The sequence below is a fragment of the Sarcophilus harrisii genome, chromosome 5 (genome assembly GCF_902635505.1).
Source record: "Sarcophilus harrisii chromosome 5, mSarHar1.11, whole genome shotgun sequence".
Taxonomy (NCBI): Eukaryota; Metazoa; Chordata; class Mammalia; order Dasyuromorphia; family Dasyuridae; genus Sarcophilus; species Sarcophilus harrisii.
This window is the reverse complement of record NC_045430.1, coordinates 139,998,200-140,025,904: the sequence shown is the minus strand read 5'-3', so window position 1 is coordinate 140,025,904 and position 27,705 is coordinate 139,998,200. Positions and strand designations below refer to the sequence as shown.

Genomic DNA, 27,705 nt, shown 5'->3' with positions numbered 1-27,705 from the left:
CCATTCCAGTCATGGATAATCCCTAGAACCCTGCCATAATACTTACCAAGCAAGTTTAGGAAGAAAACAGAAGAAGAAGGATTTACATTTTTCTTTAAACTACCAGAAGCTTTATTAGCCTTCTTTTCTAAGTATCTAGATAGCATGTTACCAGGACTACCTCATTTATTTCAGCCCTCTAGATTACATACTTGTAGTAGAGTATGTCCCAATGTTCTTGGTTGGGGGTTCAGGATGGGAAGGGGGAGAAGGGAAGGCAGAGAGGTTAGTTATTCCATTTCAAGTTATGGTTCTGTTTAAAAACTAACTCTGGCTAATTAATTGATATCGAGAAGCATACTAGGTGGGTGCATATGAACAAGAATAATAGAAACCATCTCCAATGCCTATGGGTTACCTTTGGAACAATAAGAGGAAAAGTACCTAGCTACTCTTTGGGGATTGAATCCCCCAAAGTGACTGGCAGTTTGGAGGGGGTTATATAGATATATTCTCAATGGTTCATTTCTTTTCTCCATTCTATATCATTTACTACTTTAAGAAAAAACTAAAATTGACTTTTTTCATTATCATCTCCTTCTCCCTACTGAGGCATCATGGTATAATGGAAGGATGGAGAGTTCTAAAACTATGAAGACCTGAATGCTATTGACACAAACTAGCTGTATAACCATTGGCAATTCACTTAACCTCTTAATGCCTCAGGTTAGTCTCTAAGACTAAACATTACAAATCTATATTCTTTTACATACCAAGAATAGTTTACACTAATTAAAAAAACATAGGTTCTGACCAAAAATCATGACAGTCTCAGTCTTTCTGTCTCTTCCTCTCCTTCTCTATCTCACACACACATACACACATACACACACACACACACACACACACACACACTTTTTTTCATCTTCAGAAGACACACCAGCATTGAGAGAGCAATCCTGATACTGAATTTCCCACATCAAGAAATTTAGTGTCCAAGACTTTAAGCAATCTGCTGCAGAAGCAGGACAGAAATAGACACATGAATGAGAACTTGGCTTAACTTTGCAAGTTCAATTATCAGACCTTCTAGAGACAGAAGATGATTTCCCATTATTTCAATGTACTCTTTTAAGAAAGGTATCATTCACACAGATCCTGAGCAATATCCAACTTGCAAAGCCAAGCCAATAGTTCAGACAGTACAGATCTCATGGGGCTAAGTATAAACCATAAGCTAGAAAGAGAATGATGGTGCTGGTTGTTGTTATTAAATCTTATCTGACTCTTTATGGCTCCATGGACACAATCTGTCTGTATGGGGTTTTCTTGGCAAAGATACTGTAGTTGTTTGCTACTTCCTTCTCCAATGCTCAAGTGGAACAGAAGTTAATGACTTGCTTGCTCCCACTGAGAGCTGCATTTGAACTCAAGTCTCTATCTTCCGGCCTAGTGCTCTATCCACTAAGTTACCTAGTGCCATCACCGTGTATTTATTTAAATATATACAATATTTATTTATCTTTAAAAAAATTATATCTATTGTCAGTAAAATATAAGTATCTTGAGGGGAAGAAATGTCTCACCTTTATCTTTATGTCCAGTGATGTGCAACTAAACATTTAACAATTGGCTCTCAAACTCCCCACCTCCAAAAAAAATAAAATTTATACTCAACACACTTTTAAGTCTAATCTGAATTATTAACATTTAAGTTTATTAACATTTAAATTTAATCTAAATTGTCAACATAATAATATGAAAATTAACATCTGTGACTTTAAGTCTAGACTAGTGGATGAAATTCAAATACAAATAGTGTCACTCATCTCTATATTGGGCAGCTAGGTACAGAGCACTAATGTCAAGAAGACATCTTCCTAAATACAAATCAGGCCTCAGATATTTACTATTTGAGTGATGCTGGGAAAGTCATTTAACCCTATCTACCTCCATTTCCTCATCTGTAAAATGAACTGGAGAAGATAATGACAAATAACTCCACTATATAGGGTCACAAATTGTCATAGAAGCTATTAGCTAAATGTTTTATGATTATAAGGATATATACGTTTTGTGATTAGGATTGATTCATTCTTTTTTTTTCTTTTTTTATTATAGCTTTTTAAAAAAAATTTAATAGCTTTTTATTTACAAGTTATATGCATGGGTAATTTTACAGCATTGACAATTGCCAAACCTTTTGTTCCAATTTTTCCCCTCCTTCCCCCCATCCCCTCCCCTGGCTGGCAGAATGACCAATACATGCTAAATATATTAAAGTATAAATTAAATACAAAATAAGTATACATGTCCAAGCCGTTATTTTGCTGTACAAAAAGAATGGGACTTTGAAATATTGTACAATTAGCCTGTGAAAGAAATCAAAAATGCAGGCAGGGAAAAATATAGGGATTGGGAATTCAATGTAATGGTTCTTAGTCATCTCCCAGAGTTCTTTCGCAGGGTGTAGCTAATTCAGTTCATTATTGCTCCATTGGAACTGATTTGGTTCATCTCATTGCTGAAGATGGCCAGGTTCATCAGAATTGATCATCATATAGTATTGTTGTTGAAGTATATAATGATCGCCTGGTCTTGCTCATTTCACTCAGCATCAGTTCGTGTAAGTCTCTCCAGGCTGTTCTGAAATCATCCTGCTGGTCATTTCTTACAGAACAATAATATTCCATATTATTGATATACCACAATTTATTCAGCCATTCTCCAATTTATGGACATCCACTCAGTTTCCAGTTTCTGGCCACTACAAAGAGGGCTGCCACAAACATTCTTGCACATACAGGTCCCTTTCCCTTTTTTAAGATCTCTTTGGGATATAAGCTCAGTAGAAATAGTGCTGGATCAAAAGGTATGTGAAGGTTGATAACTTTTTGAACATAGTTTCAAATCACTCTCCAGAATGGCTGGATGTGTTCACAATTCCACCAACGATGTATCAGTGTCCCAGGCTTCCCATAACCCTTCCAACATTCTGCATTATCTTTCCCTGTCATTCTAGACAGTCTGACAGGTATGTAGTAGTATCTCAGAGTTGTCTTTGCATTTCTCTGATTAATAATGACTTGGAGCATCTTTTCATATGGCTAGAAATAGTTTCAATTTCTTCATCTGAGAATTGTCCGTTCATATCCTTTGACCATTTATCAATTGGAGAATGGCTTGTTTTTTTATAAATTAGAGTCAATTCTCTCTATATTTTGGAAATGAAGCCTTTATCAGAACCTTTGACTGTAAAAATGTTTTCCCAGTTTATTGCTTCCCTTCTAATCTTGTCTGCATTAGTTTTGCTTGTACAAAAACTTTTCAATTTGTTATAATCACAATTTTCTCTTTTGTGATCAGTAATGATCTCTAGTTCTTCTTTGGTCATAAATTCCTTCCTCTTCCATAGGTCTGAGAGGTAAAGTATCCTGTGCTCCTCTAATTTATTTATAATCTCATTCTTTATGCCTAGGTCATGAACCCATTTTGACCTTATCTTGGTGTACAGTGTTAAGTGTGAGTCAATGCCTAGTTTCTGCCATACTAGTTTCCAATTTTGATTGGTTCATTCTTTATGGATGAACCCATACTGCCAATTATACAAAATATGTCAAATAAAAATCCATGAATTGAACATAACTGCAAATGATAGAAATTGAAGTAATTTTAAGTTATAATCATTTTTTATATCTTTCTCATGGGCACATACTCATTATATTCATGCGCCTAATATGTGCAAAGCATTGTGGGAATGAATTTTTGAGTAACAGTTTAGTAATAGAGAAGCTATATATATATATCCCATTTTATTATTACTCCCAAAGTAATATTCTTATCTGGGCTTCTGTTGATCTTTTATTTTTTGATGTTATATAAAGGTTAAGTTTTAAGCATATATTTTGATCACAAAAATGTACTTTCAATTAAAGCAAGAAGAAATCATAATAGATCCTATTAAAAACACATGAAAAATAATCATAGACTGATTAAACTGACTGTATAATATCCCCAGCCCCAAATAGCCCGAGTTTTTTTTTTTTAGTTGTTCATAATATAATTTTTAAAGCAATCTCATTTTAAGTGACCTTTATTTTTATGCTCTATTAACAGAGAACATATTTTTTCCAATGGATAAATAAGCTACCTAGTAATTCTGATAATTTTTCTAATGAAAGTAAATATATAAAATTATCATAAGATCACTTTTGTGGTGGCTTCTTCAGACTCTCTGAACATAATAGATATAAAAGAAAAGGGGGGGGAGATAAAAAATGTATATCCCTTGTAGCTAGATTGTATTGTAGCAAACGATGCCTTGGATCTTTTATGACATTCATCTTCATTCTAGGGAAGAAGCCACTTACCAATGGCTACAACATTTATGAGCTATCAGGTCTCTTCCCACTTGTGAAGATAATAGACACAATAGACTGAGACAACTATCTGTCACTCTATCTGTCAGCTAAGTCTGCCAAACTATTCTAGTGATATATGGAGAAACAATAAATAATCTTTTATCCTTCCTCCAATTCTACCATAGTCCAAACAATTTTGAATACAAAAAGGTCACTAGCAGAGTGGTAATACAGAGAGGCTCAGATAATAGACTATCTCTCTTTGTTAATGTCTCCTGTTTGGTGGTAACAATATTTCCGAGCGAGTTCCTAAGATTCTGATCCAGTTCTTGTCACAAACCTGTCACCATATATATTGCTAGAGGTGATTTCTAGAGTCTAGTCTCTTGCCTATAAACGCAAAATGGGTTTATACACACTTGATTGTATATGAATCTACTTCAGAAACATGCTAGGCTTTCTAGTCACCAGGAAGAATGACCCTAGGACCTCTAATGAAAATGCATTCTACATTCTAACTGGACTCTTCTCTATCAAATATAAATAATGAACTCAAGGTTTCTACAAGCTCTACTATGTGGTAGGCCCTGTGCTAAGTACGACTTTTATTTTTATATCTCTACATCTAGAAAGGTATCATGTTAAAGTGAATAAAAGGCTGCCCTTATAATGAGTGGGGTTCAAGTACCTTCTCTGACACATTTTCCTACAGGATCCCTGGGAGTTATTTTACTGTTTGATATCCGTGTAACTAATCAGCAATGGCAGTGGAAGTTTCCTCACTGGGAGTTACCCAAAGAAATCACAGATTTCCACAGGTTTCTTCCCCATTCCTCCCCACACTTTATAAAACTGGGGACATTTTTAGTTATAACATTCTGTGGCTGAATTTAAAAGAACATACATAAAACAGGAAAATGAAAAAAAATAGTACTTAAATTTATATTTCTAGCTTTCAAAAAAGAAAACATATTCCCATGTTTTAATCTTATTTTTGTACTCAAAACACACCTGTTCTTACAAGTAGTCAGCTATTGTTATCCCACCTTGCCTGGTGAGAAACAGGAATATAGCTTAAAATATCCAATATCAATAGAGATATTACTGCAGCATTACTGAGTTTAGATGTCAATTCTCTTGATCAGAGTCATAATTTAAATGGAATAACCAGAATTTTACCCAGTGAACCAAATTTTGAGAATATATACTATCTTATTAGTTCTCTATACAGATTTTAGAGCCTAGTCCCGCAAATAATTAATTAAAATGGAAGCTATGAATGTAGGAGGTGAAAGAGAGCTCATCCCCAACCCTTTTATTATCCTTCAATTTCAACAGACTCCACCCCCCCCCCCACCCAATAGAAGCTTTGTGGTGTGCTTCTTGCATCTATTTCTTTTTTTTTTTTTTTAATTAAACTTAAATACAAAAAGGAGAAGGAAAAAAATGCCATGTGCACAGCAGAACATGAGAGGATTCAACATAGAAAGCAATAAATTCATATACTATTTCGACAGGTAATAAGCATATTATACTTTTGTCAGCCTTGAAATTAAATGGAATATTATATTTGCATAAAACTGAACACATAATGTCTATGCAAAATAGACTCATTCTAACCTGCTAATCTCATGAGTCACTAGTGGAAAATAACTGTTTATCCAAAACAACTTATATAAACAGCAACTCAAAATGCTGTTGAGAATTATTGAGTCACTTTTCATATCTTTAACTCCTGCTAAAATGCAGCAGTATTCATTTAATGAAAATGGAAGAAAAATAAATATATGATGGAATGTTTTTCCCAGCAAGACTGTAATAATTATCCTTTCTTTAAAAAAAAAAAAACTTTCAGGCAAAGCAGTGCCTTAATATTTTAATGAATTTTCCTAATCTTAAAAAAAAAAATAGTTTTGTTTCTATCTTGACAACACATTGGAAGATGAACATTTACACTAATAAAAAGCTGAACTATGATATGATAATATATGACATCTCAAATTTAAAATCAACTTAGTGGGACAGAATAATATCTTTACTAACAAAAAGAATGTTTCCATTGTAGAATTTCTTTGTTAGAGTCTAGAGGTAGAAGTGATAGAAGTAGAATAGGAGTATATTTCAGGACATCAGAAGGAAGGGAAGGAAAAAATTAAAATAGAAAAATGCCATTAAATTCTATTTAAAATAAAAATGTACTTCTCAGGTGCCAGGCAGATGATCAATATAGCAAGTTTATTAATTTTTTATTGTTTTTATGTACCTCTATAGGTATAAATATATCCTCCCTTTAAAAAAAAAAACAGGCTTCAGTTATTTAAAAGATTTAATTTGTTGGTTTATGAGAAAGAATAAACAGACCTATTTAGTGTTCTTTTCTGTTTCCTACTTTTTCTTCCAAAGACCCTTCGCAAACTATAGGTTTGGGTATAGAAAAATTTCCATATTATCACTCTACCTAGATTTTGACCCGAATATATAATGCAAAATATGTGGGAAAATTGAAATGAAAATGTGTGGGTCTAGATGGCACATGAGAGAAATTTTGAATCCCATATTCCTGTCCACATTTTGGCCTCCTTTTTTTTTTCTTTTTATTAGATCAGGAATCAGAAACTCAAGAGTAGACTTATCTAGCATAAGAAATGGCAGCATAATGGGCATTAATTATAGACTATCAAGAGTTCTTAAAGAGGTTATGGTTAAGGCAGACATGTTCTCAACCAAATAACCCATGGAAATACTTTTCAGGGTAGTATAATCTAAGAATCTATCAAGACAAAAGAACTTTTTGGTCAGTATGTCTCTTTAAAAAAGAAGACTTTTATGTTTATAGATTCTAATGTAGAAAAAATTAAAGACAAACAGAAGAAAATGTAATATGAGAGAAAAACTGAATTTTGGTATCTACTATTATTAGGAGTTATCCAAATGGTAGGAAAGGGTATTCCTTGTCCAGGAAGTTTCCAAGTATGTTTGTCACTAGGGTAAGTGAATGGAAAGAGTGGGTGAGTATGTGTATACATACATATATGTATGTATATATTATTATATCTTTAGTATAGATATGTCATATAGGAGTATATATGTGTGTGTGTGTTCAATTCCCTTGAGTTTTATACATCATCAATGGGATAAGAAAGGCCATCCAATTATCACTAAATGCATTGTTATCTTTAATGCTTATACATGATACAAAATGACCTTTCACCACCATCTACAGAGATTATTCTTAGATTTTTCCAGAGTACACTTGGGACAGAGACAACATAAACCCCAAAGTTTATTTTGTGTCATTCTGCAGATTAGACTCAATCCTAGATAAATTTAGAGCTTGGTTGCATATGAAATATCAAATAAATATCTGAATGCCAATAGAAAGAGGGATTATGACAGAGAAAGGCCTGAATCCTGCTCAGACAGGGACGATAAAAGGGACTGGAAGAGAATCTAGAGAGAAGAGCTGTCTATCAAGTTTCAGATCTTGAAGGTGTTATTAACAAAGCACACAAGCTCCTTAGTCCCTAGAAGCCATAAAAATAGTCCTCTAGTTGCCAAAATCTAAGTCCTTGAGAGCCAGTGGGGAAGACTACCAATTGAAGAAGGAAAGGAAGAAAGAAGGAAAAAAGACAACAGAGATAACTGTTGTTGATTTTTACCCTTTTTTGCTCTATTTTTATCAAGGATGAATCTCTTGGTGAGGGAAAAGGCATAGTGGGGAAAATTTAGATGATATAAAGACAAAAGATATCAATAAAACCTGCTAAAATAACAAAAAAAAAAAAAGAGGACACTAGATAACCCAGATTTTTAATTTTGCCATTAGAATTTAATCAAAATACAAATTATGCCATTAGAGTAGTGATCATCCTGTTAATAAGTGTAAATGAGTAAAATCATATTAATTATTTTAATAAAAGGAAGAAAGCAAGAAAATAGTAAGTGTATTAAGAAGAGTTTCTCCAAGAATGAAAATGGCTTGGGACAAAGGAAATGATACAAAAATAAGAGAAAGACAAAATGTTCCAAATTTTGTATAGAAGTAATAGACCTGTTAACATTCAACCACTATGAGCACAAATGGAGAATACTATATGGAGAGGTATTTTTGATATCATTGTCTAAAGTGCATGTTCTTTTACCTAAAAGAGATTTGTATATGTGTGTGGTTGGGGGAGAGTTTTCCTTTGTTTTAAATAAAGGTTTGCAATAAGAATGTTTCATTTCATTTTAAAAGGATTTGTGATAAGAATGCTACATTTTTAAGAACATAGATTTAGCCCTGGAAGGGTCATTAGCTGACATTGTCTAACTCCCTCCTTTAATAAGGAAGAAAACTGAAGCACAGAGACATTAAAAGACATTCTTGGGATAACAAAATTTGTGACAAAGGCAGTATTCATACTCAGTTCTTTCTGACTAAGTGAAACAGCCAATATTCATTACACTACTGAGCTTCCCACTAATACTTTTCTATACATACAAATACCTAGAGATAAATGGATCCTCAAAAGAGAAGGAGGAGGAGGAGGGAGGAGGAAGGAGGAGGAGAGAGGAGGAAGGAGGAAAAGGGAGGAGAGAAGAAAGGAGGAGAGAAGAGGGAGGAGAGCAGGAAAGGGGGAGAAAGGAAGAAGGGGGAGAGAGGGAAGAGGGGAAGAGAGGGAAGAGGGGGAAGAGGGAAAGAAAGAGAAGAAGGGGAGGAGGAGGAAGAAGAGGAGAGGAAAAAGAAAAAAAGAAGAAAAGAAAGGAGGAAGAAAGAAGAGGAAGGAGAGAGGGAAGAGAGAATGATAGGGATGAGGGGAAAGGAGGGAGGAGGGGGGGAGAGGGAAGAGGAGAGAGGGAAGGATGACGAGGACAAGGATGAAGAGGACAAGGAGAAGAAAGAGGAAAAGGAAGAGTAGGAAGAGAAGAGGAGGAAAGGAGGAGGAAGAAGAGGAGGAGAAAAGAAGAGGAACAGGAGGAAAAAGGAAGAAGAGGAGAAAGGAAGAAGAAAAAGAAAAGTAGCAGCAGAAACAAAGATGAAGATGAAGAAAGTAGCAGTAGCTCTTATTTGCTTGTTTTACATATGAGGAATCTGAGGCTAAAGATTAAGGGACTAGTCCATGTTCATATAGTTGAACTCACATTCTTTGACTCTGGAGCCAGTTCTCCCCAGCCTTCCCCACTAATACACTACATCTTGTGCTTTTAAACCTACTTCTAATATTCCATGTGTTGCTATGAAGTTATTTGGAACATTTGTGAAAATGCAGAAAAGTAAAGAATGTGTGGAAGAAGTGAGACAGACAATCCAAAGAAAGCTGGCTTTTTTTCAGTGAGTAAACCACAAACATTCAGAGAGAATAGGGCTCATTATGTTAATGAATTATTAATAAGAAATTTATAAAGAAACCCCCAAAGAGCAATAATATTGTGGGAGATTCTATACCAGGCTTTTAAAGGCAAAGTCCCTTAATTACTTAGATTCAGTGTCCTGAATTGGTTTCACTTTTGAAAAATAAGATCATTCTTCAGTCTTAATAACTACATAGCATAATTGAAGAGGAAAAAACAGACAGATTTGTCCTTAATGTCCCAAATATATTGAGCTGATTGTTATATAGGGTGCTATTTTGGTCACAGCATTATTAGCAACTCTCATTCATTCTGCCAAATCTTCAAAAATGAAATTCTGGATTTTCAATAATAGATTTTATCCATGTCATTCCCCATAGATATAAAACTTTATTATATTATTCTCTCTGTCCTTTCTCTGCTCAGCACTTTGAGAGTTTCTCTTTCTCTTAGGATAGCTTTTCAAGAAATAATTATAACATTTAGGAAAAAGAAAGCCTGCTGAAATAATTTTTTAAATTCTTCAAATTACTTAATTCTTTTATACTACATGTCTTTGTCTGAAGGCCAATTAAATAGTGGGATTTTATTTGCTTTCCTTTGAATGTTTTTGGTGGTACATCAGTTTTGGTAGATAATTTTTGAAAATTAAATTTTCTCTTTTGTTTTTATTACTTTCCTTTCTTAACGTAAATCACCATTCCTCCTCCCCAAAAGAAACTGATTATGACAAATTATTTGAAAGAAGAAAAATGTTTTACTTATAATAACCCACATATCAGACAGGTCTGACACTGTTAAATATTCCCCACCCATTCTTTGCCACTTCTGCAAACAAAAGCATATAGAAGAATTTTCATATATGTTTTCTTACGTTAAGCTTATTCTGTACTGAATTTTATTTAAAAAAATCAAAATTTAAAACAATCTGGTAAAATGAAAAAAGTATAGGAATAGGGAGACAGCAATTCTTGAACTTAATAACTGTCTTCTTGGACAAACCATGTTCTCTCTCAGAGTCAGTTTATTCATCTGTTAAATGAGGCTAAGTTAAGTCAACTGTTAATTCCTTTCTAGCACATTAGCATCATGTGATTTTAGGTTATTAATCAATTTCTAAAATTCAAAGGCTCTATATGAACTCAGGTATTGAATAATGGACAGATAGGATTGCTGAAAAGGAGAAAGGAGAGATATCACAGAATGGTAGAATAAATAAATATAATAAATAAAAGGAAGGGAATCAGGTTTGTATAAAATAAGCCAATGAACTGAACATTTATTTATTTTTTGACAAAATTCTATGCAAGAGATATTAAATACCTAGAAAATGAAAAGGGTCACAAAGAATCAACTTCATTTCAAAAATAACTCATCAACAATCTTTCCTTAATGGATAGTCCAATACTATCCAATACTAACACACACACACACACACACACAAACAACCAAATGGAACTCTGTTCTTTTAGAGGCTAACATAAATTCAAATCAACATATCAATAAGGTCTCAAGTGCTTAGCACTTGCTTGACATAAAGCAGTTTTAATAAAGGTTTAATAATTGATGGAAGTGTGATATATGAAAAGTCTTATAGACATAATTTCTGGGTAACTAATCATTTTATTAATTATAGCTAGGAGATAATAAAAGGGTATTCATTTGGCTTTCTCTCATAAACAAAAGATCCCTTATAGAGGCCTCCTGATGCTGTGATCAACTCTGATTGGTTAACAATTAATGAAAAAATGAATATTATAATGAAGGTGGGTCTACTCTAAAGAGGGATTGGATATAATCACTCATGGACAAAGAGACTTGCCCAGACAACTTCAGCTTGGGGGATGGGGAAGTAGGAATCTTAAATAAAAGATTCTATCCTTCACCCAGTCAGTGAACAATAAATGATGGTGGTTTAAAAATTCCATCTAGATTAGATTCTCTTTGTAACATTTATCCCAAGGATTTGGGCAATCTCAAATTTCAAAAATGTCCTTCAAATAATGAGCAAATAACCTATAAATGAGGATGATTTCCAAATGAGGAAATTGATGAGAAAATCTTAATCTCAACTAATTGTTGCTTATTAATAGAAGGGAAATAATCATTTCTCTAAGAAGTTGCATCCAGTAAATTAGCTAGATGATAAAAGAGGAAAATAATGTTACAGGGACTTCTGGAGAATAGGCCTGCCAACATAATATTGATGGAGTTGCGAAGAGAAAAGCTTCTTGGAAAACAATTTGAATCGCAAAAATTGTTGTGAAAATCACAAAAAATGAAACAGAAAAACAAAGTAACTAATGACTAAAACAATATAAATGGAAACAAATGAAAAAGAAACTGAAAACTCTTTAATTAAAATACTAAACTTGCCTCTGGAGAGAAATTAAGAAAACTCATCTCTCTGTTCCTAGCAAAGTTGGAAGGGAAGGTGAGGAATGTTGAATATTTTATATGTTCTTGGAATGACTATTGTGTTGTATTGTTTTCCATGTTGTTGTTTTTTGGGGGGGTTGCATTTAAATACTTTTATCCTGTTTAAAAAAATCATTATCACTGATATTTTTTTTATATTACCATATTATCCCATGTACTCCTTTCCTCTTCTTGCAAAGAAACCATACATGCATAAGTCTATAATGCATACACATACATACATGTAATATATGTATATATATATATATATATATATAAAATCAAATGATGCAATATATACTTGTACATAAGTATACACATATATATATACATATTATTTCACATTATTTGATTTTCAGATCACCATAAAAATACTGAAATTGTCATTGTAAACAACATTGTAAGATAGGTGCTTTGGTCTTCATTTTATATATGAGGAAATAGATTGAGGAAGTTTAAATTACTGCCCAAGATAATAACACTGTTAGAGTCTGTGGCAGGATTTTAGTTTTGGACTTGCTGATATCAAATCCAGCATTATATCCACTAATCTCTTTTTTAAACTGAAATAAATAGCATAATGAAAGTACTATTAATTCGTTTGTTTCAGGGTGCAGGCACTATGATAAGCATCATGGATGTAAAAGCAAAAAAAAAAACCCAGTTTATCATAATACTTATGCCTACATATTTATATAAATATGAAAACATACATATAATTATATATGTACATTATATATACACACATATTGTAAAAATTTGTCTTTGAAATCTTAAATTTTCTTTGAAAACATTTTAAAACTTTCAACTTATTTCCTACAATTTGAGGAATCCACAAGAAAAAAATTACCTAAAATTTGTTGACAAGTATTTTTATCTTTTATCTATATATATTATACATATATAACAATATATTAAATGAAGATGTACATAAAGTATTTCTCTGTACAATAACAAGAATGTAACTCCTTAAATTATTCTTTCCAAGTGACTCATCTTGGACTTTCCCCCCATGCTTCTAGTTAGAAAACAATATGAATCAAACTATGAAATTTTCATGAATTGAATCTGCATAATTGGGTGACAAGGCTTTAACTTATTTATAGCTTTCACTGAAATGGTAATAGTATCATCAAAGATAGCAACCTTTTATTTAGTTTCACCTTTTCAAAATATAGAAAAGAAAAGCTTCAGGAAATTCAAACAAAATGAGAAAGGTATTATAAGGAACTAAAAAAGTATCAACAAATAAAATTCACAAAACTATGTAGTCATGCTTTCAATGTTTTAAATTAATATTGTTCAAATGGTAATGCAAAATTTCTATTTACTATCAATGCAATTTCCATTCGTTGATTTATCTACTTAAAATCATTATTTGATAATATAATATGCAAAATGTTCAGAGGACATAGTTCCTGGGTAAGCAATAATTTTATTAATTATGCTAGCAATAATTAATAAAAGGGCTTAATGCCATTCTCAAATGCCAAAGATCCCATCATAGAACTTAACCGTTATATGCTCTTAGAAGAATGGATATTCCTGAGAATGACAATCAACTCTTATTGGTTGTTAACAAGTAATGAAAAAATGAATATTATAAGAGGCAAACTTGTTCTAATGAGAATCTGGGAGACTTGAATGATCATTCATTCTTTTTTTTTTTTTTTTTTTTTATTTAATAGCCTTTAATTTACAGGATATATACATGGGTAACTTTACAGCATTAACAATTGCCAAACCTCTTGTTCCAATTTTTCACCTCTTACCCCCCCCCACCCCCTCCCCTAAATGGCAGGATGACCAGTAGATGTTAAATATATTAAAATATAACTTAGATACACAATAAGTATACATGACCACAACATTATTTTGCTGTACAAAAAGAATCAGACTCTGAATTATTGTACAATTAGCTTGTGAAGGAAAACAAAGATGCAGGTGTGCATAAATATAGGGACTGGGAATTCAATGTAATGGTTTTTAGTCATCTCCCAGAGTTCTTTTTCTGGGTATAGTTAGTTCAGTTCATTACTGCTCCATTAGAAATGATTTGGTTGATGATCATTCATTCTTGCTCAAAGAGATGTATCTATACCTATAACATCTTGCCTAGAGTATCTAAATAAAAGGAAAATCTGCTTTTACCCAAGGCCAGAATCTATCAATTTTCTCACACACACACACACACATACACACACACACACACACACACACAAATTTCTTTATTTTTTAAAAAGATGAGTTTTCCTGTTAGATCAATCCCACCCAAAATTTCATCTCATTATGACTCCTGCAATTTAAAGGTTGCCTGAGTAACCTATAGGAGTTTATTTCTAAATGACCCTGGACAAAATCCTTAACCTTGTTTGCCTCAATTTCTCCTTTATGAAACAAGAAACTGCAAACTACTCAAATAACTTTGCTAAGAAAACCCCAAATGGGGTCACATAGAGTGGGATGAGACTGCATGACAAAAGTATCAGTGTGAGAAATGTTATGGAGGCAGAATATACAAGATGTGGCAACAGATTCTATTTGGAGAGTAAAAAAAGAATAGAAATTCAAAGATGACTCAAATTTAAAGCTTAGGTAATTAGGCAGATATTTGTATAAAATAAATGAATAAATAAAAATAGCAAGCTGGTAGGATACAATGGTTTAGGTGGGGTATATCTAGAGGCACTGTGAAATAATGAAAAAGAGAGCTAGCCTTCAAGTCAAGATGTAAAGGATTCAAGATTTTCTTTTGATGCATACTATATTAACACAAGAGTCAGGCAGTTCTCTAAGACTAACTTACAAAGAACTGATCTATCTCTAAGACTAACTTACAAAGAACTAATCTACATTTGTAGAAGCCTCAGTGAAAGCAGAGGTCCAATTAAAAAAAAAAAAAGCCCTATCTACATCAAGGTAACATCTTAATGATGAGTTATAGGTCCTATAGAAAAGACCAATATAATCTCAGAAGCTTTGGATGGCTAATAAGGCATGAAAAGAAGTTTGGAAAGATGAGATAAGTCTAATTGTCCCCTTGCGCTCAACACATATTACCTACAACAAATACACACTGAGAAATATAGGCAGGATATTGGTATTTCTTTAGATCTTATTCACTAAACATAATAACAATATGTGAAGTTACATCAATGGACTTTCAACATAGTGATAGCTAGATGGTCCTGGCCCTGGATCAAAAACAGGTTCACACAGTAACTAGCTGTGTGAGCTTGAGCAAGTCCCTCTATTTGCCTCAATTTCCTCATTTTTAAAAATTGGGATGATAATAGCACCTTTTCTATTATGAGGATAAAATGAGCAAATATGTGTGAAGCACTTTGTAAACCTTAAAGTACTAGATAAATATTAGATATTAAAATTGAAAGAAGGATATAGGCCACTATATAAAAGGACTGGTGAACTACAAATCTATATTTCAGGGAATCACAACACTTATTTGATACAAAATTATCCTGGCCTAAAGTGACACAGACTCAGTTGAATGCCATAGGAATATATCCTATTACTATTACTTCCCCTACAAGAGGATGCCTCAGGCAAAAAAGCATTTATGACACAAAGGGTCATAAGGTTAATTCATTACCTTCCTCTCTACATAGAGTTTTTCTGGCTATCCTCCTGCCTAACTTTCTAAGCTAATCATATTTCTGAAACCTTTTGGCTGAGACTTCTGTTCCTTCTCTCAGTTCCTGCCCTTTTTTCTACAAGGCACGTTTCCTCCTTCTAGGCCAAATCTCCTTTAATAAGTGGCACAGGGCCCACACTCAACAATAATCAAAACATCATAGTCTTTCTTACTTTAATTTCAAGCAAATTTTAATAATTATTATGGAAGAAACGCAACAAATAAATTACTCCATGAATAACAAATAGCTTTACAAAACTAAAGCTTATAATCAACTCAACAAATCACAAAAACTAAGTTTGGAGGGACCTCAGAAGCTGACTTTTACTCCTTTACTTATAACATCACTTAAGCTGGGGAAGAAAGAACTAATACACTGCTTCTTCTCATGCTCTTTTCTCCAAATGCTTTGGTCTACCAACATCCTTCCTAAATGTGGTTCCCTGAAAACAAAGCACAATATTTCAGGTGTGGTTTGATTTAGACAGAATTGTTTTTCATTCATTTCAATTGTGTCTAACTCTGACCCAACTTGGGGTTCTGGTGACAAAGATACTAAGGTCTTTTACGATTTCCTTTTCCGGCTCATTTTACAGATGAGGAAATTGAGGCAAACAAGGTTAAATGTGCCCAGAGTCACACAGCTAGTAAGTACATGAGGCTTGATTTGAAATCAAGACCTCCTGATTCCAAACGTGGAGTTCTGTTATAGTATAGTAGATATAGTAGAACTCTGATATAGTGGAACTATCACTTTTTGCATTATGAATGATAACCTGCTCAATGCAGCCTGGGAAAGGTTAATTTATTCCAGACTACTATGTCATACTGTTCAAACGCATTGAATTGGAAGTCAACTGAAACCCCCAAATTGTTTCATAGGCATTGTTGTCTACATCCATCTCAATCCAACACTAAGGTTGATTTGGGCCTTTTCAGTAATAATCTCTACCAAATTTCATTCTATTAGATTCAACCCATGATTACATACTATTGAAATCTTCTGTATGATATATCATCTAAAATGTAAATTATACTTCTTAATCTTGTATCATTCATACATTCACTAAAACTAATTTCTGTTGAATTGTACATCTTTAATCTATTTTGGATTACTTGCTGGCTAGGAGAGGGGGAAGGGGGAAAAGGAGGAGAAAAATTTGCAAACACAAGATTGTCCAAGGGTGAAAGTTGAAAACGATCTTTGTGTGTATTTTGAAAAATAAAAATCTATTGTTATTAAAAAACAAAACAAAAAAATAATTTCTATTATTTTATCCAAGTAGTCATTGTTGAATGGCAGAAAACCAAGGACAGATCTCTCTGACACTTAAATTCTCCTTCATTAGATACTAACACATTAATACACTTTCATTCCAAACATTCAACCAGTTTCAAGCTGACCTAGCTGTACTGTCAATTAGCCTTTTTTTCTCTGTCTTGACCCAAGAATAATATGAGTAATCTGTTGGAACCCTAAGTGTGTGCATCCACACTGTTGGTCTGATCTATTAATCACATGACCCTGTTAAACAAAAACAATTTATAGGGAAAAAAATCATTGTAAAATATATTTGATAAAAGGCTCACAATTAAGATACATAAAGAACTAACACAAGTGTACAGTATTGAAACATATTTTGCCAATATATAAATAGCAAAGACATGATTAGTTTTCAAAAGAATTATAAAATATCCACATTATAAAAGATAAATCATTAGTATCAAGAAAATCAAGTATAAAATCATGTGGAGTTTTAATTCACACCCAGGAAATAGGAACATGATTAAAGGGGGGAAAAAAGTTAATATTAGAGAAAGGCTGGCTACACAAAGACAGATACATTTGCTTGCTTGTTGTCATTACATTTGATTGTGATCTTCTTGGGGTAAGCAATGTCTTTTGCATCTTTTTATATCCCAACCACTTAGCATAGCACTTTGTACATAGTAGGTATTTAATAAATGCTTATTGACTGACTGCTTCTACATGCACACTGTGTTAATAACTCAATTATTGGGCACTCCCAAACACGCCAAAATATTTTAGTATAACATTTGTTTTTTGTCCCAAAACAATGATTCAATCTGCTCAATTACTGGATTTGATGGAGATTTCCCTCATTCCCTCACACAGAGAGAAACAAATAGAAGGTTATCACAATCATAATTCCATATATGTAATTAGATATTCCTTTGTCCTTCTTGCCATTGATCTCAACATTTTGCTTTGCATTTCCCCACCCATTAGGCTCTCCACTTAGCAGTATAACATGGGACAATAAACATTTCGGTTTTGCTTATTGCTAAGGTAATTTGTCTGAGAAATATTATATAACTGTAATGTACCATTGATCCATGCATTCCTTTTGAAAATATGTATTCCCCAAATTGACACTTCATATTTTCCAATTTTGTCTTTATGGACAGCAACAATTTATCTACTTTGGACCACACTGTATGTGATCTAATGGTAATTATACATTCACCTGGTTTTGACCCACCCATAAAAGTTCCTTTCAAATTTTTGCATCTATTTAATTTAGCCAAAAAATCACTATATATAAACTTTATCATATGTACTGGTATTTCTGGATTTTGATACTTAGGATTCATGATAGTTTGAGCTGAACTCTTCAAAGGTCACCAACAAAATTCTTAGCATGTTGTATTTTACACTTTCATATTTTCTAAAAAAAAAAAAAAATATATATATATATATATATATATATATATATATATATATATAATTTTTGTTTCTTATACTTGCTATAATTCCCTAGTTAATTGACATTTTTTGCTATGTACTTATAATTTTTTTGGGGGGGATTATTCCTTTCCAGTGTTTCATCCTCGTATTGTATTTGAATATAGGTTTGTTAAATAAAATTATGTCAGAAATTCTAAGATATACTTTGCAAGACAATGTGGAATTTTTATTCTGACTAGTTTGCTAAATAAGGTGTGTGTGTGTGTGTGTGTGTGTGTGTGTGTGTATGTGCATGTACTTTGTATTCCTATATGCAGACATTCATCTGTATACCATATCACCTTTTTATCTAGTCATATTCTCAGAAAAGCAAGGTTTCACAGCATATGAGGAAGCATTTTTATGAATTCTGACAAATCACTGAAAATTTATTTGAAAAGTGCACTGTGAGATACTAAAACAAAAGACAAACAGTAAAACAGCATTATCATCATTCAAGATGACTACTTTTTGGGCAATTATAATAGTTTGAATATAGGAATTAATTTCTAGCATATTTTTTCCAAATATTATGTTTTGATCATTCTTCACACTTCTGAGGAACTGTGTAACTGTGAGTTATAATAAGATGACATATAACTTCTAAATAAAATTTGTCCTAATGTACAGATTTGATTGTGTCACCCTTCCCCCACTCTTATTTAATAAATTCCAATTGTTCTATTAACTCCAGGATTAAATGTAACATTCTCTGTTTAGTTTTTAAATCCTTAACAATGTAGGTCCTATCTAACCCATTCCATTCTTCCTACATCTTCGACCCTGCCCCTGTACCCTTAAAACTTTACCCCCCTTAGATATAAACAAATAATGTAACATAAAACAAAAGTTTCCTATATTTAGATACTAAAGTAAATAAACATTTTAACATAGACTTTCGATCACATAGAACTCACTCAGCTGTCAGAACAACTAACTGATCTATCCAGATGAAGCATGCCATCAGTTTTGCCCATTTCAGTTCTCCCTGTGAGTTAGTCTTTTGATTGTAACTTACATCTCGAAGCTGAGTCACTCCACTTGCTGTCCTTGCCAGTGTGACAAGTTCATCTTGCATTTTATCCACCCATGACTTGATGCTGCGGAGATGAGAAAAGAGAAAGAATGTCCCATAAGATCAATGGCAATTGACTGTGAAGATCACAAACACAAATAGAAGTTGACAGTTTATACTTATGTGGCAGATCAATCCTGAAGTCCCCTTGATAAAGGAAGGGATCTATTTTCAATAGACTTTTTCCCTCTTTGCTTCCTTTACCATCCCCTCTAATTACCTAAGTGTTTGTTTATTTTTTTGTTTGTAGGTTATCCTGTGAAGATTCAAAAATAGCTCAGATCAATGAGGTCTGAGGAATAGCTTAGAACCACAAAAATCACAGGATTTTGAAGAGAGAAAGGGATCTAAGACATCATATAATCCAACCTAGTAGACAGAGACTTGGAGACCAAAGTTAAAATCTGACACTTATGAGCTATGTGATTCTGTGCAAGTCATTTCACCCTGTTTGCTTCAGTTTCCTCACTGTAACAAGAGCCAAAAAAAAGGAAATGGCAAATCACTGCAGTATTTCTGCCAAGAAAACCTCAAATGGGGTCATAAAGAAATAACTGAACAACAACAGAAGTATTATGAGGATCAAACAATAAAATATATTTGCAATATGCTTAGTATAGTGGCTGGAATGTAATAGGCATTCAATAAATGCTTCTTTCCCTCTCCCTTAATTTTCCAAATGAGAAACTAGGACTATTTTAATAGATTTGGTCAAGGTTATATGGCAAATGTGAAAATTGGAGATGTAGAACTTAAATCTAGTGATTTTTAAGACACACAGAAAAAGAAAACAAATTCTTGTCTGCTTAATATTTATTATGAATCCACAATGTTCTAGGCATTGTCCAAAATTTATCAAATGACCATTCATTTTCTTTCAGAGAAAATTTAAAAGCAAAAGATGTGATAGGTATCTTAAGCTGTACTTATAGTTCTTTGATCTAGGAGGCTAAGTACTAAGAATACAAGTCCCAGTAATTGCTCTTCGATGAAGGGGAAGTATTATCTTATTGTACAAGCTTCTTATCTTTTTCTAACCTTGCTGACCTTCCAGCTCATTAATCTCTACGATGGGAATAATAATGTCTACCTCACAGAACTGGCATGAGAATACAATTATAAAATATGCTATATGAAACTTCTTTGAGAAATAAATTAAATGTTACCAAAAATATGAAGTACTGCTATAATTATTACTATTACAAATTTACATGTTTGCAAGTATTGTATATGTGAGCTATGTAGCATTGGCTTACAATACATGCACATTTAAGAAAAATATTCAATAATCTACAGAAATTAATTTCCCAACATCAAGACATTTTTCTTCTTCAAACTTTACATATTTTAGGAGAAAACTAGGAATAGCATTGGTGTCATTGGTGACATCAGTGGTTCAATGAGTTTTCTCACTCAAATATACAAAATATTAGGTTTTTCATGTCCATTTTCTCCCTAAAATGCAGTATGTCCTTGCTGAATTTGAAATTAATTCTACATTTTTATGTCAGTTTTAATTAATTCTATATTTTATATCAATTTATACAAATTTTTATAACAACATCAATATTTTTTTATTTCAAGAAATTATGGCTAAAATTTTACTTCCACTCCCAAGTACATGGTAGCTGTATGTGGTAAGATAACAAAAGGCAAGGGAATGAATTCTGGAATTAAGTATTTTTTGTGCATGATCCATATATAGATAAATAAGTGTAAAAATATAAAGGCAATACTACCCCTCTCTTCAAACAGGTAAAAGTTTTAAGAGAAAAAAAAAATTACTGGAGAAATTAACCACTTAGGAAATTACAGTAAAAATTTAAAAACAAATACCTCCCCAAATTTTAAATGCCAAAAGAAAAGAGCACAAGGGTGAAATTAGAAAAGAAAAATGCCTAAAAATAGGCACAAATTAAGTAAAGCATAAAAACAGTAAAACTTGGAGATGAATTAACAAAATTAGGAAAGGGAACACGATTATCAATGACAATGATACATAAATATATTAGCAGAAAAGCGGGTGGAAATCAAAGAAACCAAAGTTAAGAACATTGCAGGATGAAATGATTATGAAAAAAAGAAAAGTAAAATAAAAAAGTTGGAAGAATCAAAAAGAAGCATGTTCATAATTTTAATGTGCTACAATAGTATTCATGATGATTGATATAGTCTATCCTAACCATGTTATAAGCATAAATCCATATGCTTAGCACACTTTTCTTAAGAAAGTTTGCCTATTTTTAATCAAAATCGATATAATTCATAAATGTATAAAATGAAAGAGAGATGGAGACAAAGTTTGAATGATCTCAGATTAGATTCATAAAGGCACCAGATTCCTATGTACCCACTTAAAATTCTTACGACAATAAATTATATGGCATGTTTAAACATGTACATGAAATCTTGTTTTTCCAGATCCAATATATTTGGTCAGAGAATAACCTCAAGTTGATTAAGCTCTTATGCACTTCCCAGGATTATGAAGGAAGGAAGAATTTTTGAAATTCACTTAGTTAGAAAATCAAGAAGCTAAATAGGTTTGTAGAGAAATAAATTTGAATGAGGTCTAAATTTTGATCAATACAAAACTTGATCAGTCATCAATCATCTTGATTTTTGTCTTGTCGTTGGAATTCAATGAAGAATAAAGCTGTTGGCTTTGTGCAACTCTGCCTCATTTAAATCCAATTCATATGCAAGTCAAAACATCACCTGTAATGGCACTGGTCCCTCTTCAAAAATGAAGGATGAGCAACAAAACAAAAGTAATCAATACAAGGCCTAATCAAAATGTTGTATCTGAAACTTACTTAGTTCTTACTTAGAAATCTGTCACTTCCCAACATTCACTGAAGTGTCATTATTTTGCCTGAAAAGCAATTGTGGAACTTCTTTGTCAAAAATTTCCTTTGAAAAAAGGAAATATGATTACAAAGTAAAGGTAGCAAGCACATTGTAAAGTAATATGATAGGGATCATCTGAGTTCAAAAATTCATACTAGTTCTAACCTTCATTCAGAAATACCAAACAATCATAGAAGAATATCATATGATATAAATTCAAGACTACTCTGCAACAAGTAAAATAAGTGACCTTTAACACAACATATTTTATTTCTCTGAGAATTTCTGAACTTTGTAAAAACAAGAGCTTTTGACTATATTGGGTATCATCACAAGCTTTAACATTCCATAATTTTATTTTATTTTAGTTATATGCATAATTGTTATACCTACAACTACATATATATAGATAACTGTGTATGATATATAGATAACTCTGGACCTCAGGCACCTCAAATATTGAAATAGTGCAAGTCATTTTAATATAAGTCATTTTAAATGAAATGGCTTTTAGGATCACTGTGAACCATATTTTAAGATCTACTGATTCTATATAACAAAAATTTGTGTAAATTCTTAATCTCATTGGTTTTTAAACTATAATATAAATAAATATAATGTAAAGTATAATATAAAACATATAATGATTTCACTCTCCATGCTTTTCATATAAAATCATAATCCTTCAAAAAATTCCCAGGGAATTTTTTTTTTTAATTCTGCATAAACTTTAATTATTTCAATTTAAAAAAAAATGTACACAAATCCCAAGATTATCTTTCAGAATTAAAAGATGATAGAGAATGATATTGATTCCACAACTATTCCCAAAATATTTTATGTGATGCCACATAAAGAAGCAAATACTTATGCACACATTATCATTATCTCCTTCCTAACATTATTTTATACTACCTTGTATATACTTCATATTTACTTGTATACATATTACATATACATGTATATATAAAAGCCCCATCCCCTTTTGAGTGGAAGTTTTTGAGTCCATAGGGAACAGGAGCTATTTTAATTTTGTCTTTATATTCACAGCAAACAGCACAGTGCCTTATACATCAAAAATACATAACTATGTCTATTATACATATTCTGTATGTAATATAGACTATGTATTTATTTGTAGATATTTATGTGCATTGATACTTTTTAATGAATAGTATAAAAATTTTGTGACAAAGTATTTTCATATAGCTATATCTTTACAGGGAAGTTTGTGAATAATGGGTTTGATCTCTAACTCCTAAAAACTCAATATCACCTATCACTGATCTCACTAATTAGTTTCCATTCCTGACATCTTTGATTAACAAATGGAAACTTCAAAATATGAACTATTTCTTATTTCTTGAAAGCCATCTCTCATAGAAGACATTTATACTGAAGTCAATATTATTTTCTTTATTCAGAAGTGTAGCCTATGGAAACATGAAATGACAGATAATCCTAACCCTATAAATGTCAACTTTTATAGACAAGTCACACAGAAATCTTGTTTTGTTCACAAGTCTTGTTTTAAAAACAAGAGCTCTTAAAAACCTTGGGTCCAACAGAAATCTTTATATCTCAAATGCCAAAGCTATGATTTGTGTTTAAAATGAGAAAAGAATAACTTGTTTAAAAAAAACTCTTTCCTGCTTTAGAATCTTGTTTTATTATAAATTATTCATAGAGTTACCTGAATTCTTCACTAGGTCTCCAATGTTATGCTACCTATGCAGTTAACAATGAAGATAGCTTAGAAGTTATTGTAAATATATTTATGTCACTATGCATTATTAGCACACTTATAGTTTGATATACATATGTACATGTATGTATGTGTACATATATGTAAATAAAAATAAAAACATGAAGATAATATATGCTCTTGGAAGATAATATGGCCATTATTTTTCTTTCCTGTTCCATAAATGAAAATATAGGAGACTATATTGTGGATGAAGAAGACATAACTGTACATTCCATTTTTCAAGATGCTTGGGACAAGGTAGAGTTCTGGATCTGGACTTGGGGAGATGCATCTATGACATATAATCACAGATTCTTGCAGTTCATATGTTTGACCCATAGTGGTTGTATAGAAGAAGATTGAAAGAAATGGAGAATATGTATATTACTGAACTTTGAAAACAGAACTTAGTGTCAGGGATGAATAAAGAAGACAGAAAAAAATAGGTGTCTTTGTTTATCTGAAATAGAGGGCAGGGCCCTCCAATAAAAATAGTCAGAATTAGTCTTACCAAGCCTTCTGCCTGTGGCGGGCACTATGTTGCTCATTTTTGAAAGTTATTGTTATTTAATCATTGTGACAACAATGGACAGTAGCCTGCTAGGCCCTTCTCCACTATTTCTTAAAATCTAAGTTCACGTTCCTCATTTCTATGATGCTATCTATCCATCTCATCCTCTGCTATTCCGTTTTTCTTTTATCTTTAATCTTTCCCATCATGAGTCTTTTCCAATGAGTTCTGTATTCTCATTATGTGGCCAAAGTAGTTAAACTTTAGCTTTAGAGTTTGATCTTCCAGTGACTAATGCGATTTATTTTTTTTTAAGTATTGAGTAATTTGAACTCTTTGCAGTCCAAAAACTCTCAAGTCTTCTCTAGAAGCATAATTTGAAAGTATCAGTTATGTAGCTTTCCATTTTCCTTATAGTCCAACTCTCACAGCCATACATTGCTACTGGAAGAACCAGAGTTTTAAATATACAGATGTTTGCTGGCAAGGTAATGTCTCTGATTTTTAGCCTGCTGTCCAAATTTGCCACAGCTTTCCTTCCAAGGAACAAGTATCTTAATTTCAAGGCTGAAGTTGGCTTTAGCAGTGACATTTGATCCAAGAATATAAAATCTTACACTGCTTCTATTTCTACTCTCTATTGCCCATAAAGTGATGGGATCAGTTGCCAAAGTTTTAGTTTTTTTTTTTTTGTTTTGTTTTGTTTTTTTAATGTTAAGCTTCAAGTCAGCTTTTACACTTATTTGAACTTTATCAAGAGGCTTTATAATTTTTAATTCCTCTTTACCTTCTGCTATCAGAGTGGTATAGTTTGAATATCAGATTATTGGTATTTCTCCTGGCATCTTTAATTCCAGCTCTGGATTCATCTGACTTGGCATTTTGCGTGATGAGCTCTATGTATAAGTTAAATAGGTAAGTAACAATATATAGTTTTATATTACTCCTTTTCCAGTCTTAAAGCAATCAGTTGTTCAATGTTCAATTCTGACTGTTGCTCCTTGACCCACATACAGGTTCCTGGGGAGATAAGTAAGATGATCATCATTCCATCTGTTTGAGGACTTATTACATTTTGTTGTGATCCATAAAGTTAAAGGCTTTATTGTAGTCAACAAATCAGAAGTAGATTTTTTCCCCCGAAACTCCCTTTCTTTTCCATATTCTAGTGGATGCTAACAACTTATTCTCTAGTTCCTCGGTCTCTTTGAAAATCAACCTGCTCTTCTGGTAATTCTTAGTTCACATATTGCTGGAGTAAAGTCTGCAGCTTTCTGGTATGTGAAATACATGCAACTGTGGTAATTTGAACATTCTTCGGCACTGCCCTTTTTTAGAATATTTTTAGAATTGGGACATAATTGATCTTTTCCAATCCAGTGTCCACCAATGAGTTTTACAAATTTGCTGGCATCTTGAGTGTAGCACTTTAAGAGCACCGTGTTTTAGGATTTTAAATAGTTTAGCTAGAATTCTTGAAGGATTAGGCCCCTATTAATCTGTTCCCTATTACAAAATCTTCAGATCACAAAGGTATTCTGTGATTGTTTCCTGTTATCAGACTGTAGTGATATAAAGCCTTTCAATTAGGAGGTGTGGGAGATGGTAAGGAAGAAAGAACTGGGGACCAAGAGAAGGGATTAATGGATAGAGAGAAGAATATCCAATAATTGGGTATAATTGTATACATATTATATAATTTCAATATGTGGTGCTGTTTATTACTATATGTAACAACTAGTAAAATATTTCATATGACTCCATATTCTGCCTAAATTTTGTAATTATTTTACTTTCTAGAATGTATCTAATCTGCTGCATGCAACTATAAAGTAGCAATTATGTACTTTGTATCTCAATATACTCTGTGATTTTGGCTTATTTCCTGTAACTATCCTATATGAAAACTGATGAGTGTTTACATTGTGTACTTAGAGAGGAACCTGAAAAGACCTAAATGGAGTGCATTTTTTGGGGGGGTGATATAACGGAAGACTATAAAGACCACTTCTTTTCCTTTTTTTGACCATTTTTACGGTGAGCATTTTATTAAACACAGGACTTTTCACCCTTCTCCCCTTTTTAATGTCCTTATTTCAGGATGAAGAAAATATTCCAATCAATATTCAAATAGTTAAAATACTACTTCCCACATTATTTGAGGCATTTTCATTGAGGAGAAGTCTCTGAATTATATAATTTTAGAATACTGTGAGGTAGCCTAGTAATGGTGATAACACCAAAATTCCATGTCTCACAATCCTTGGGGATTAAGAAAGTCTTGTGGAACAAAAGAAATTCTCTAGACTATATATCATGGAAGACTGTGTAAAAAGCCAAAAGATGTTGACAGCACTTTATGAGTCTTTTTATTTGGTGAAGAAGCTCTGTGCTATGTTTAGAAAGCAACAGAAGAGTATTATATCAAAAGATTTGAGAACTATGTGAAAGAAATACAGGCAGTGATAAAGAGAAAAAAATGAAGAAACTGAAGCCATTTTGAGAAAAAAGTGACTTGTTGACAGTAGCATAGTCTCCTCAATTCTGGTATATCATTGGGACCATAAAAATCATTACATGTCTTTTAGTAAGAGCTTTCAATAGTCTTCCAATCCTTCCCCCCCCAAAAAAAAAAATGAAACCAGAGGGAAAACTGATAGGCAAAATAACATGGTTGATGAGCCAAATAGTACTCTGAATGTGAGTGTAGCAATGAGAGTTGCCATAATATGATACATTTTGGTTAATTCTGTTCTTTCTTTATTATCATCATACTCTTAACAATTCCTTGGTTTTATACACATTGAAATTAATTATTCTTCATTCTGAAAAAAATCTTGGAATAGATGGAAGATAATTAAAAAGGTCTAGTAGTCACAAACATAAAAGGAATATTTAGATTTCTTGTCATTAAACCTTAAACCATACTGATAAAGGTATTTAAGATTTGGTTTATGAGTTTGGCCCTTTGCATCATTTAGCTATCTTCTAATATACAAATTCTACTCCAGTAATGAACCCCAACAGTT

At 32.4% G+C, this 27,705-nt stretch overlaps 1 protein-coding gene across 5 annotated transcripts in view; it reads right to left on the bottom strand.

Moving 5' to 3' along the window:
- The window catches only part of CACNA2D1 (calcium voltage-gated channel auxiliary subunit alpha2delta 1), a 656,564-nt gene that overhangs the window by 518,791 nt on the left and 110,068 nt on the right, over window positions 1-27,705 (bottom strand). For all 5 annotated transcript variants that reach the window (XM_031938658.1, XM_031938660.1, XM_031938659.1 and 2 more), the window contains exon 2: window positions 19,512-19,593. In XM_031938658.1, the coding sequence (XP_031794518.1) occupies window positions 19,512-19,593 (82 nt within the window). The remainder of the gene's footprint in view (window positions 1-19,511; window positions 19,594-27,705) is intronic.